The sequence below is a fragment of the Cetorhinus maximus genome, chromosome 12, assembly GCF_964194155.1.
Source record: "Cetorhinus maximus chromosome 12, sCetMax3.hap1.1, whole genome shotgun sequence".
Classification (NCBI taxonomy): domain Eukaryota; kingdom Metazoa; phylum Chordata; class Chondrichthyes; order Lamniformes; family Cetorhinidae; genus Cetorhinus; species Cetorhinus maximus.
The window spans coordinates 6,835,772-6,850,262 of NC_135890.1; the positions used below are offsets into that span (position 1 = coordinate 6,835,772).

The 14,491-nt window shown below is 44.4% G+C and overlaps 1 protein-coding gene across 1 annotated transcript in view; it reads left to right on the forward strand.

Moving 5' to 3' along the window:
- Positions 1-14,491, forward strand: part of upf2 (UPF2 regulator of nonsense mediated mRNA decay) — a 137,977-nt gene that overhangs the window by 77,896 nt on the left and 45,590 nt on the right. Inside the window, exons 18-19 of the mRNA XM_078552963.1 lie at positions 1,636-1,799; positions 7,273-7,371. Of these exons, the coding sequence (XP_078409089.1) occupies positions 1,636-1,799; positions 7,273-7,371 (263 nt within the window). The remainder of the gene's footprint in view (positions 1-1,635; positions 1,800-7,272; positions 7,372-14,491) is intronic.

Sequence of the window (14,491 nt, forward strand, 5' to 3'; positions counted from 1 at the left end):
AGAACATTCAATGTTTTTGAGATTAATTGTTGCTTTGTATTGAGGGGATTTACCAATCTTCTGAATAATTCCCCCCTCCTTATCTGATTGAATTTGACATTTTGCAAGGTGTGACAACGTCCTTGAACTTCCCTTTTCCAGAGTCTAGTGTAGGAGCTGCAGCATGCTTGAAATAATTTTGCTATTAAATGGTGAAGAATGAACAGCTGTGATGACTAAAATGTGTTAGGCGCAATGAGTTCAAGCAAAGTTGACAAAACCTACTCCAACGCTATACCTGTATAATTCTTATTATAATAAGATATTTCAGAAAGATCCCATCCAAGAAATTCCTTGTTTAATTCCTGTCAAGGATCTATGAGATTTTGAGGGGGCATGACAGGGTGGATGCTGAGAGGATGTTTCCTCTTGTGGGGGCATCTAGAACTAAGAGGGCATAGTTTCAGAATAAGGACTCTTCCCACTTAAGACAGAAATGAAGAGGACCTTCATTTTTCAGAGAGTTGTCAATGTTGGAATTCTCTTCCACAGGGAGCAGTGGTGGCTGGGTCAATGCACATATTGAAGCTGGAATTGGACAGATTTTTGATTGACAAGGGAGCCAAGGGTTAAGGTGGACAGGCAGGAAAGTGGAGCTAAGGCCACAATCAGATTGGCCATGATCTGATTGAACAGCGGAGTTGACTCGATGGGCTGAAAGGCCTCCTATTTCTTTTGTTCTTATCTGCACAGACCATTTGACCTTCCTTCAGCTGTGGTGTTGTCTCATTTTCTCTTGAGTTCATCCTTTAAATGGTTTTCCCCATTGGTGCTGAGTGGCCCCTCTAAAAAGGGTTGGGAGGTAGCATAAGTAACTTGAATGTTGCAGTTCTGAAAAGTGGAACTAGTGGCAGTAGTGAACCTGAAGACGTGCATATTTATCCAAGTTTTGAGTGTGAAGATTGTAGGTTCAAGTTTTACACGTGTACATACGTATGTAATGTAAACTGACATTTCAGTGCACGACCGAGAGGGTGCTGTCACTTACCTAGGATAAGTAACACTGTTCCGTTCATATGGTATCCCGTTCCGTTCATATGGTATCTCGTTCCACATCGTTACAGAATAAGCGTTCGTTTAAGTGTTAATGTAGCATGGTAAAACATCACCCATAGTTTTTGTTTACCCACACTTTGTGTGTGTATTGTAAATTTTGTGTAGACACATGATTTACTAATAATGAATTGCAGATGTCAGCTTTTTTGTAAATGGAAGTGCTGAGTGGAGTCCAGGATGTTATTGTGATTCATTATGTCACAGAAAATGGGAGAATATTGCCAAATGAATCAGTTTCCACTGAAGTAGTGGTTAATTAGGGGAATTGGAATTGGCAGAGCATCAACTTGGTCCTTTCACCACTGAATTAGAGGCACGTGTGGGGGATCTAGGAATGAAAAACAAACTGAAAAGTAAGATTAATGACAGTTCCTTAAATTCCTTCCAGTAGATTATTTTGGCAAAGCAATTGCGCTTGTACCTACTCTAAGGAAATTTCATATGGTCCTTGGTAAATGTTAACCTGATATCTGGTTTTGTAAGACATAAAAAGTCAGTTTCTAAATTTTTTTAAACATTGAATTTGGTATATTTTCGTAGGCCTTGTTATTGATGGGAAAGATTCCAAGTCAGATAAGCTGTCTGGTCTGGGAGAAGGAGAAGAAAACCAGGATGATGATGATGACGATGAGGAAGAAGAGGGCGGAGCAGAAACAGAGGAACAGTCTGGGAATGAAAGTGAAATGAATGAACATGAAGAAGAGGTACAATATCTATTGATCGTCAAAACGGTTGTCTTAAATGGATGGTAGACTGGAATGAATGATTGATGGTGGATTTCCACTGTCAAATTGGTTTTGCCAAACATCATGTTATTTTAATGCTGACACATTGCGCATTAGCTTAAAAAGAAATAATAAGCAGTTATTAAATCATCCTCTATATTGTGACCTTTTTTTTTACTTAATAAAAAGGAGAAGTTGGAAGGTGTCATATCAGTTGCCCCTTCCAGTTAAAACAGAACCTCCCGGATAATAATCGCAGGATTACTACCTGAGCCATAGGAAAACTGGTGTAGGGTAAATAAAGTCAAGGAGTTAAATGTGTGGCTCAAAGATTGGTGTGGGAGGAATGGGTTTCAGTTCATGGGGCACTGGCACCAGTACTGGGGTAGAAGGGAGCTGTTCTAGTGGGACGGGCTTCGCTTGAATCATGCTGGGACCTATGTCCTGGCGAATCGAATAACTAGGGCTGTAGAGTGGGCTTAAAATTAAATGGGGGTTCTGGAGAGGGGATATGTAGGCATAAAAAGCAAAGGATATGGCAGCATTGCAGGGCAGCTATTTAGGTAATGATGCCAAGAGTGTGACAGGAAGGGACAGAGTGTACAAACATTAAAAAAAAAGCAGCAAATAGGGTCAAAGGAGGGGAAAATATGGTATAAAGGCAAATTGAATGGCTCTTTACTTAAATGCACACAGTATTCGGAACAAGGTAAATGAATTAATGGCACAAATAGAGGTTAATGGGTTCGATCTTATAGCCATTACGGAGACATGGCTACAAGGAGATCAAAGCTGGGAATTAAATATTCAGGGGTATGCGACTTTTCAAAAGGACAGACAGGAAGGAAAGGGTGGTGGAATAACTTTGTTAGCATGAGATGGAATAAGTACAATAGCAAGAAATGATCTTGGATCCGAAGATGTCGAATCCATATGGGTGGAGGTAAGAAATAACAAGGGGAAGAAGACACAGGTGGGAGTAGTCTATAGGCCCCCTAACAGTAGCTATAGTGTAGTGCAGAGAATAAATCAGGAGATAATGAGGGCATGAAAAAAAGGCTGTACATTAATCATGGGTGACTTTAATCTTCATGTAGATTGGGAAAATCAAATTGGCAGAGACAGCCACAAGCAAACAAGGACAAACAAGGCACGGGAATACACCATGAATGGTAGGACCCTGGGAAGTACCGAGGATCAGAGGGACCTTGGTGTGCACGCCCATCGGCCCCTAAAGGTAGCGGGACAGGTAGATAAGGTGGTTAAGAAGGCATATGGGATACTTGCCTTTATTATCCAAGGCATAGAATATAAGAGCAGGGAGGTTATGCTGGAACTGTATAAAACGCTGGTTAGGCCACAGCTAGAGCATTGCGTGCAGTTCTGGAATCCGCATTATAGGAAAGATGTGATTGCACTAGAGAGAGTGCAGAGGAGATTTACTAGGATGTTGCTTGGGCTGGAGAGTTTTAGTTATGAGGAGAGATTGGATAGACAGGGGTTATTTTCCCTGGAGCAGAGGAGATTGAGGGGGGACATGACTGAGGTGTATAAAATGATGAAGGGCATAGATAGGGTAGACAGGAAGGAACTTTTCCCCTTGGTGGAGGGATCAATAACCAGGGGACATAGATTTAAGGTAAGGGGCAAGAGGTTTAGAGGGGATGTGTGCAAGAATTTTTTCACCCAGAGGGTGGTGGGAATCAGGAACTCACTTCCTGAAAGGGTAGTAGAGGCAGAAACCCTCATAACATTTAAGAAGTATTCGGATGTGCACTTGCGTTGCCATGGCATACAAGGCCCTGGGCCTAGTGCTGGAAAATGGGATTAGAATATTTAGGTACTTGTCCTACCGGTGCAGACTTGATGGGCCAAAGGGCCTTTTTCTGTGCTGTAGACCTCTTTGACACTATGGCGCTAAGCAAGAATTCATAAGAGTGTATTTGGGGGAGTTTCCTAGAACAATGTGTTATGGGCCCAACCAGGGATGGGGCTATTTTGGATCTGGTAATGTGTAATGAGGCAGGTTTAAAAAATGATCTCAGAGTAAAAGATCAGAGCAACAGTGACCATAACATGGTAGAATTTAGCATTCAGTTTGAGAGTGAGAAACCTGGATCAGAAACAACTGTGCTAAACTTAAATAAGGGTAATTACAAAGGAATGAGGGCAGAGTTGGCTGGAGTGGACTGGGAAAGGAGTTTAGCAGAAAAAACGGTTGATGAACAATGGCAGATGCTTAAGAAAATAGTTCATGACTCACAACAAAGATATATCCCAGTGAGGAAGAAGAATTCTATGGAGGGGATAAACCAACCATGGTTAACCAAGGATGTTAAGGATAGTATCAGTTTAAAAAAAAAACAATGTGGCAAAGATTAGTGGCAAGCCAGAGGATTGGGAAAGTTTTAAAAACCAACAAAAGATGACCAAAAAAAAATAAAGAGGGAGTAAATAAACTTTGAGGGCAAGCTAGCAATAATATAAAAATGGACAGTAAGAGCTTCTTTAAATATACAAAAAGGAAGAGAGAGGCCAAAGTGAACATAGGCCCCTTAGAGAATGAGGCTGGGGAAATAATGATGGGGAACCAGGAAATGGCAGAGGAGTTGAATAAATACTTTGCATCAGTCTTCACGGGCCTGATGAGTTGCACCCTAGGATATTAAAGGAATCAGCTACGGAGATAGTGGCTGCACTGGTAGTAATCTTCCAAGAATCCTTTGATTCTGGAAAAGTCCCAGAGGATTGCAAAACTGCCAATGTACACTCTTATTCAAAAAGGGAGGCAGACAAAAAAAAACAGGTAAATATAGGCCAGTTAGCTTAACATCTGTCATTGGGAAAATGTTAGAATCTATTATAAAAGTAGCAGAGCCTTTAGAAATGCATAATATAATCAAGTAGAGTCAGCATGGCTTCATGAAGGGGAAATCATGCTTGACAAATTTATTAGAATTCTTTGAGGAAGTAACAAGTAGGATAGATAAAGGGGAACCAGTAGCTGTAATACATTTGGATTTCCACAAGGACTTTAATAAGGTACCTCACATAAAGCTACTTAATAAGATAAGAGCCCATGGTGTTGGGGCTAGTATATTAGCATGGGTAGTGGATTGGCTAACTAATAGAAGACAGAGAGTTGGGATAAAGGGGACATTTTCAAAATGGCAACCTGTAACTAGTGGAGTGCCACAAGGATAAGTGCTGGGGCACAATTTGAAAAGCATGGTGTCCTGCCAGTATTCCTTAACCAAATCGATCAAAAATAGGTTAATTGACCATTGATCTCATTAGTGTATGAGAATTTGCAACATTTGTCGATAAAACAATTTAGTACGCTTATGAAATTAATTAACGTGAAGTACTTTAGATGTTTGAGAGGTATTAAGATGATGTAACCTATTGCTCTGAATTCAAACTTGCTGAAAAAAAGAAAGACTGCATTTATAAAGCACTTTTCATAATCACCGAACATCGCTAACAGCTTTACAGTCAATTAGTTTTGAAGAGTAGTCACTAGTAATTTGAAATTTGCGCACAGCAAACTCCCACAAACAGTCTTGTGATAATGACCAGATAATTTGTTTATGTGATGTTAGTTGAGGGATAAATATTGACCAGGACACTGGGGAGAACTCCCCTGCTCCTCTTCAGAATACTGCCATGGGATTTTTACATCCACCTGAGAGGGCAGACTGGACCTCCTGTTTAATGTCTCATCTGAAAGATGGCACCTCTGACAGTGCAGACTCCCTCAGTACTGCATTGGAGTGTCGGCCTTGACTTCTGTGCTCAGGTCCTGGAGTGGGATTGAACCCACAACCTTCTGCCTCAAAGGTGACAGTGCCACCAACTGAAGCACCCATTAATTCAAATGAAAATCATTTTTAGCACAAAGTTCCCTGTTACTGGATTATTTACATAGTTAGCTCAAAGCTCAAATACATTTTTTGTTTTATTTTGTGCTACCTATGGAAATATAAACCAGACATGTTAACCCTCGAGCCCAGCTCGCTAATGTGATGTCTTATTGAGCAGCAGTGTTACCTGCTTGTCTCTTTTAAAAAATCTGGCAGATGTTGACACAACCCCAGATGAGTTTTGAGCCTCAACTGGCTTGCTGAAACAGTGGCCTTCTTGAAGCTGCTTTAATGTAATCTGTGCCAGTTTTGGGTGCTGTGCAGGCCACTTGCAGAATGGCTAGCCATGAGGAGTTCAGGAACAAATCATATGTAAGCTTGAAAAGTACGATAAGCACCGCACACATGCTGATGTTTTCCCCATGTGGGAGCAAGATGTTTTGTTTAAAATAAGTTGTGAACAACATTACAGGCTATGCAGTAGTGGCATCATCCAGAGATCTGTTGAGCCTCTGATCTTGTCCTGTTTTCAGGACTTATTAAATTACTTTCTTTCGTGTTGCTTAGAATGCCGATTTTGTTATTTAGTACTGTGTTGATTCGCGCCCTTTTTAAAAAATAAATTGGATTATATCTGTTTTGGATCAAATATTATGGAAAGTGATGGTTTCTGAGCTGCAACCTTGGAAATAGCCTTTTAAAAGAAGGCAACTAATTTACAATGTGACATGTAGGATGTAAGATTCACTGAGTATTTTTTGGCAGGGGGAAATACTGCAGAAGAAACTTGACAATACCTTTATAAAGCTCTGGTTAGGCCAAACTAGAGTATTGCAACTGGTCCTGGTCACCACTTTAGGAAGAATGAGTGAGTGCAGAGGAGATTTACCAAAATAGTCCCAGAGAGAGGAGACTTTAGCTACAAGGTTGTAGAAGTTGGGCTTGTTCTCGTGGAGCAGAGAAGATTAAGGGGAGATTGAGATGCAGAAGATTGTGGCAAGTTTTTGGATTTAGGCAATAGATGCAGGGGGGAATGTTAGGAAGAATTTGTTTATGCAGCAATCTCTGCCAATGATGGTGGTGGAAGCAGAGATGATGAATGATTTCAAAAGAAAGTCGGATGGGCACTTGAAGGTAATAAACTTGCAGGCTACTGGGATAGAGCAGGGGAATGGGACTGCCTGGAAAGCTGTACGGAGAACTGGCATAAACGTGATGGGCCAAAGAACACTGCCTGCGCCATAAATGACTCTATGGCCTTTACCTCTGGAGAATAAGTGAATAGGGTCTTGAATAGGCATGTTTCATCCAAAGAATAAATAGGCTGAATTAGCTGTTTTCTTATCATCTTGTATAATTATTTATTTGAACATATAGCTATAAATCATTCAACAGAAGAGAAGTTTCTTTTTTTTTCTCCAGCATGCTTGTGTATGAAATAGAGATGATGCTAGGTTAAACTAGCCAAAATGTTTGATCTATTTTTATTAAAAGAGACAACCCTTTAAATTCCCATAATCTAGTTATGGCAGCTAGCTGAGACTACCCTTTGACAATTTTTTTTGAGGAAAGTATGTTTTTTATTTTAGGATGCTTCTGAGAATGAAGAAGATGATGAAGAGGAGGAGGAAAACACAGATTACCTGACAGACTCCAATAAGGAAAATGAAACGGATGAGGATAACAATGTAAGTGTAATTAGTGAACCCAGTTAGAACAGTCTGAAATACTTGCTCGTTCTTTCCCAAGCTGCTACAATTGTGACCACTTTCACCAAAAGCAACTGATTTAGTTTTGGTTGCTTGAATACACGGAGGATATGTAGCACATGTAGGCCGGAATTTTCTGCCCCCGTTGGCGGCGGGCGTCATGACAGGTGAGGGGGCACAACATGGTGGGAAGGCCAAAAATTGGTTTCACCTCATTGTGAAATCAGCTAGCCATTGTCTACTCCGCCCGTCAATGGCAGGCTTCCGTTCCTGCCGTCCAATATCGGGAACATGATTTCAATGCATTTGCATCTCATCATCTCTCGCCTGCCTGCCAGAATCATCCCTCCACATCAAATTTACCTCCCTTGTTGGCGTGACTTCAGAAAGATGTGATTCATAACAGCATTTGAAAGGCGTGCACCTTGCGAGCTGAACTTTGAGGGGAACTCAGGTGAGTGCACACTAACGTTGCACAGCGCTCGCGAGGGTCCCCCATTCAACTTCAAGGAAGAGGCTGCGCACATTCAGGCAAGGGCACAGGAAAGTTGCTTTTTCCTGGCTGGGGCAAGGGCTGCACTGCGGTCGGGACAAGGTGGAGAGGGTGATGGGGGCAGTGCAGCACAGTCTGATGGTAGTGCACAAGCACATGTTAGTGGGGCAGAGTGCGGGAGCAGCCACACATTAGGGAAATCTTGTATAAAGTGAGCATTCTTCCACATCTGAGACAGTTCTGGCGAAGCTACGTTGACATGCTTGGAGTCAGGCCTCTAGCTTATCTGCCCACTCAAGCAACGCAGAGGCATGAAAATGCTCCTGAACCTTTTACTCCTCAGGTACAGACTGCAAATTGATGAGTGTTTTAGGGGGCTGCAGAATAATTGGACGACTGGGCAATTTTTACATCAGTGGCTCCTTCCAGAGCTCCACGGGTGACCTCTGCAGGATCTTGCAAGCCTCCACACACAAGTACGTCCAGGAGGCCACGGGTGCCATATACGCAAGGCATACAGCTTTGTGCATTTTGACCAGGTCAGGCAAGCCAGGAAGCTAGAGCACAGGAATTTGCACAGATCTCTGATTTTCCACATGTGCAGGGTACCATCGACTACAATCATGTGGTTCTTAGATCTCTGTGACAACAAGCAGCGCAGTTATGTGAACCACAAGGGCTTCCACTTGCTGAATGTTCAGCTGGTCAGCGACCACAGAAAACGCATCCTACAGGCCTGTGCACGATTCCCAGTAAGTGCCCACGACTTCTACATTGTCAATAGGTTTCAGATCCCTTACGTCTTCCAGGGTCCACAGTGGCTGCAGCTTTGGCTCCCCAGGGACAAGGGCTACCCTCAGAGTACGTGGCTGATGATGCCCATGCCACAGCCTCAGAATGCAGTAGATAGAAGGTACAACAAGGCTCATGCTGCAAGTCATACTTCGGTGGAGCAAGCTATTGGGATGTTGAAAATGGGCTCCTGTGCCTGGACCGATCTATGGAGCCCTGCAATATAGTCCACAGAGGGTGTCACGCACCATCGTCGCCTGCTGCGCCCTACACAACTTGGCACTGCAACGGAGGGAGGAGCTGCCTGAGGAGGAGATGGAGGAGCTGCACATCTCCCATGAGGAGGACGGGGATGAGGGTGATGAGGTCCTCGAAGGCGAGGATAATGGCGATGAAGCCATCACGTTGTCCAGACAAGGCAGGTGTGCCCAGGAGGCCCTCTTAGCGGCTGGATTCATGGAGGATGATGATGACATGCAGTGAAGACACTTCATAGATCCTCACATTGCATCTGCGAACGTTTGATTCCTGTCTGGCTGATTGCAGTGCACATACCCTCTGTGGTAAGGCTCCAATCATGGAGACGCAGCGAATGCCCACTGTCCCTACAACCCAGGAGGAGGATGATGACATGTAGTGGGGACACTCCATTGATCTTCACATAGCTTATGTGAATGCCTGACTCCTGTCTGGCTGATGGCAGCTCACTTGTGTTCAGTGAGCAGGATCATCATGGAGATGCAGCGGCGAAACTTTTAACTTCTCCTGGTCCTATGGAATCCTTTGTGAGCCGAACCCTTCAGGACCACACTGTCAGCAGACACAGATGCTGATGGGATGGAGGGCCAGCCGCACCTCAAAGGTGCTGAGAGCGCACACATAAAATGATGGAACTCTGGCCCAGGTCACTCTGGCAGCAATGATAAGCCCCATCAAGGTGCAGGCATGACTGATGAGTCCAGTGACTGTGAAGGCACACCATCAGTATGCTGGGAAGGTTGCATAAAGCAACGGGAGGAAGCCCAGGACTGCGACACCTGCCTTTATCTTGTGCAGGAACCAGGCTTCCACTTCAGACTGACACGAACACTGCTCATCATAACAAGGAGCCATAGACGGTGACATTGTTGGGAGTTTATTTACAATAGCTGACATTATGTACAAGTGATTAACGTCTGTGCCCATGTGGTGAGACTACACTTTCTTAACGTTCCTAACCCTGCTGCTACGTTTTGGTGTCCCCTCGACATCCACAGCAGAGGTGGAGGCAGCCTGCTGACTACTATGCCCTTTCTGTAATGACCTTGGTGGGCGTCCTCTGGAGGTCAAAGACCTGGAGGGCCCTGGCCTGCTTTCAGGGTCCTGTTGTGTGGCAGTGGCACCCTCCTTAGCCTGTGAAGCTGGAGCTGCTGGGGTCACAGGATGAGGGGGTTCCGATGGATCGGAAACTCCCAGAGTCACCTGGGTGGATGGCCTTGGGATGTGCACCTGCTGATCCTCCTCCCTAAGGTAGCCTGAGGGCCCCTGGCTGACTCCTTGAGGAGAAGGGGAAACTGGAGTGAGATCGAGCTGCCCCGCACCCCTCTTGCATACACACTGTTGGAGGCCAATTATGGCATCAGCGATGGAGTACAGCCTGTGCAGCAGTGCAGGACCAATGTCCTGGACCAAGGTCTCCATGGCAGCCGCCATCCTACCAGTGTTGACCTCGGTACATTGGCATGCCGGCGCTATCACCTCCGACTGAAGGCGACAGACTCTTCCATTGTGCCTTGCCATCTGAGATGTGCTGCGGATATCCCTTCCTGACGTTCCCGAGCTTGCCTTTGCAGTGCCAACAACTGAGGTATGACCGAGTCCAGAGGCTCCTCAACTGACTCGGACCCAGCAGATTTCTGGCCTCCAGCAGTCCTCCAAGTGCTGGAAAAATGGGAAGTCCCTGCCTCCGCCTGCTGTGGATCAGACAGTGCGATGTGCTCACCAGATTGTGATCCCCGGGGCTATTCTGGAATGAGATCCCGCCGAGTGGCTTTCTGCGCTGGTGGAGAGTGTGGGTGAGGGCTGTGATGGGTCTTCACTTAGGGTATCATCGGATTCTTCTTCTGACGTGCCTTTGGGTCTTGAGTCGAGGACCTGGCTCGTGGACATCCCAGATGTGACTGTGAAAGCAAGGAGCGATAATTGGTGCATAGCAGGGGACTGCGGAACAGGGGGACTTACTCACAGCATGGTTGTCTGATGGATGTTGTACTGCTGAATCATCACTTTGTTGAGCACTGCCGACCTCACCATCAGCAGAGGGACAGTCCAGATTGTCACCGGCCAGCTGAATGACTCTATTTTCAAAGCCTGTGAGGACCTTGATATTAGGCATTCCTCCACCAATCTGCAACCTTTCCCTTTAGTTGTATGCCAGCTTGTCCTGCAGGAAGACAGGTGGAGAGAGTGTAAGCAGGACACCTGCAAGGTCAGATGATAAGGATGCCTGGCATATTTGAGTGGTGAGTGGTGCCATGGACGGGATGAGGATATGATCCACAGGGCAGATGAAAGTGCGTGGGAGAGAGTGAATGGTGATGCCCCATGGCAATGAGTGAGATGCCTGTGGATGTGTGATGGCCTTGTGAGTGTGTGAATTGAGAGTGATAAGAAAAGTGACTTATCCTGACGGAATGGAGGAGATCATTCATCCTCTTTCGGCACTGGGTGGCTGTCCGCTTTTGCAGGGCTTTGGCACTGACCACCGCTGCCACCACCTCCCGTGCTAGATTTGTCACCATGCTTGCTGGCCTTTTCCCATAGAGGGGTAGAGGACTTCACAGGGGGTCTCTACAGCATCCAGCAGGTGCCCGAGGGAGGCATCACTAAATTTGGGGGCAGTGTTTCCTCCCTTCGGCAGCCATGACTTTCTAGCAGCATCCAATGCCTTAGAGAGAACTAGCTCTGTGCAGGGGTGCACTTTAAATATGGCACCCGGATTACTGAAAGCCTGAGGTGACAGTGGGGTGGCAAATCAGAGGCCGTCCCACCAGCGACCTGGTGTGTTTCCCGGGAATGCATTATTAATGAGGCAGACGTGCCGGGAATAGGACGATATAACGCGGAAAATCGCCATTGTGGCCGGTGGGTAAAATGCCCCATTTCCCGCCCGCTACTGCACTTTGTGCAAACCTGGGACAATTCTGCTGTACTGCACAAGGACTTGTAGAAAACATTTGGTACAGTGTTGAACAGGAGGCCTGCTGCAAAAATTCAAGCCTATGGTAATCTGGCACCTTAGCTTTGTTAACAGGCAGGGAGCAAAAGGTAAGGCTTGATGATGTTGCTTGAATTGGAGAAGGGTTGAATGTGTTGTATTCCAGGAATTGGTCCTGGGTCCAATTTGTTCTCTGTATGTGTATGGCATAGCCAACTTCAACTTGGGCACATGATGTTGAAATTTGCTAACTATACACAAGTAAAACTATCAGCCATGGCTCAGTTGGTAGCACTCACACCTTCTGACTCAAGTTTCTGGGTTCAAGTCCCACTCTAGGGCTTGAGCACAACATTCAAGGCTGACACTCCATTGCAGTACTGAGGGAATGCTGCACTGTTAGAGGTGCCATCTTTCAGATGAGACATTAAACCAAGGCCTCTTCTGCCTGCTCTGGATGTAAAAGATCGCATGGCACTATTTTCAATGATGAGCAAGAGAACACCTCCAGTGTTTTGGACAATATTTATCTCTCAATCAACATCGCGGAAACAAGTTATCTGGTCTTTATTGCATTGCTGTTTGCTGGAGATTGCTGTGTGCAAATTGGCTGCAGCATTTCAACGGTGACTGCATTTCAAAACAGACTTCATTTCTGTAAAGTGCTTTGAGATGTCTGGAAGTGAAAAGTGCTATAAAAACGAAAGTCTAGATTTGCAGAATGAACAGCAAGGCAGAACTTAAGGTGGAGAAGGGTAATTTGATACATTTTCAGAGGAAAAACGAGGAATGGGAGGATACAATCATTCAACACTGAAAGGTGTGGATAAGCTGAGTGACTTACAACAGTTGCTTGAACGTTTAAAGGAGAGGCAGCAAATCCAAAGAGTTTTGGGTTTTCTGATAGCACATCACAGAATGATGCAGCACAGAAAAAGAAATCCAGCACTCCATGCTTGTGCTGGCTTTGTACTCTACAGTGTATAAGAATAAAAAGATAATGATATTGTATTTGTGCCAACTCCAGAATTCTCATCAACCTGACGCAATTTTTTATTTTATTATTAACACATTGGTTGTAATTTCTGTTGTTTCTGACCACAGAAGAGCTTAATAATTAAGAGCAGGAGTAGGCCATTCAGCCTCCCCGAGGCTGTTCTGCCGTTCGATAAGATCAGGACTGATGTAATTGTGGCCTCAACTGCACTTTCCTGTCTACCCCCTATACTCTTCGACTCCCTTGTCAATCAATATCTAACTCAGCCTTGAACAGATTCAATGACCCAACCTCCACTTGTCTCCCTATTCACTTGCTGCACCTTCATACTAATTTTTTGTGATTCAGGCACCAGGACACCCAGATCCCTGTGCTATAGAGTTCTGCAGTCTCTCTCCATTCAAATATACTGTATTCTTTATACTGCTTTTCCATTCTTCCTGACAAAATGGGCAAGTTCGCACTTGCCCATATTATACTCCATCTGCCAAAGTTTTTCCCCACTCACTTAACCTATGTAAACAGCACCTAAGTCAGAAGCTAACCATGATGTGAAGCTTGAGTAATAGACCATGTAAATAAAAGTAGAAAAATATAACCCTCCTTTGTCATCATGGGGATTTGATTCATCCAAGATGCCATGTAATTGACATGGAAAGACAAGTGGATACATAGACGTATTTATTTATGGGTGTGTATATTTACCAATGAAATCTAAATAATTGGGGCCAATACACCTGAAGCTGCACCATTTAACAAATACAAAATGTGCACTTTCATCCCAGCTGTACAGTATAAAAGCAGTGGTGAGGGTGTGACATTTTTAATCATTCCACCCTCTCATTCTTTATATATAGTTTTTTCTTTGTGGCGCTTAATACTGGTGCAGAAAATGATCCCAAGGAAAGTTTGTGTGTATTCCGTCATTTTTTTTTTCCCTTTAATGTGATAAATTTGTGACATTGCACTGAGACAGTTTTTAGGGCAGTGAGATTTAGTGGAAAAATAGTTAGGGCCAATTGGGAAATTGGAAAATTTTAATCAGGTCGCAAGTAGAACTTAAAAAATGCTTAGATTCACTGCCATTTATTTCTTCAAAATGGTATCTTGTCATGTAAAATACAAAATTGATTATGAAAGATTATTAGTAACAGTAAAACCATATAAATACCACATCTTACATTTATTTTGACAATGATGGGCAGAACCTATCAGATTTATCCTGTCCTTTCTTTCAAATCCCCCAGCCTATGACCCCTCCCAGTGATCCCCATCCCATCCTCACTCAGCTGTGGCTAGGTACCTTGCTGATCCTGGGCATCTGGTGGGTACATTGTCGGCAGCTACCATCGTTACAACTGGCTTCATGGCAGGCCTTCCCCAAAGCAGGCAATGCAGGGCCCTCAGTGGCTCTCCAGCAAGTGTGAACCCCCACCACCATTGTGTGGATTCAATTTGATCCCCTCTCTTCCTGCCCGCAGGAAAGATGGCCTGAGGCCTGCATAGTGAATACCACTGCATTAGGGTTTTGATACAATCTACTGTCAGATTGATGTGAATCTTTAGTTAAATAGCTGGTTTAGCTATCCTTTGCCAGAATTGGCTCAATCCCATCAAGCTC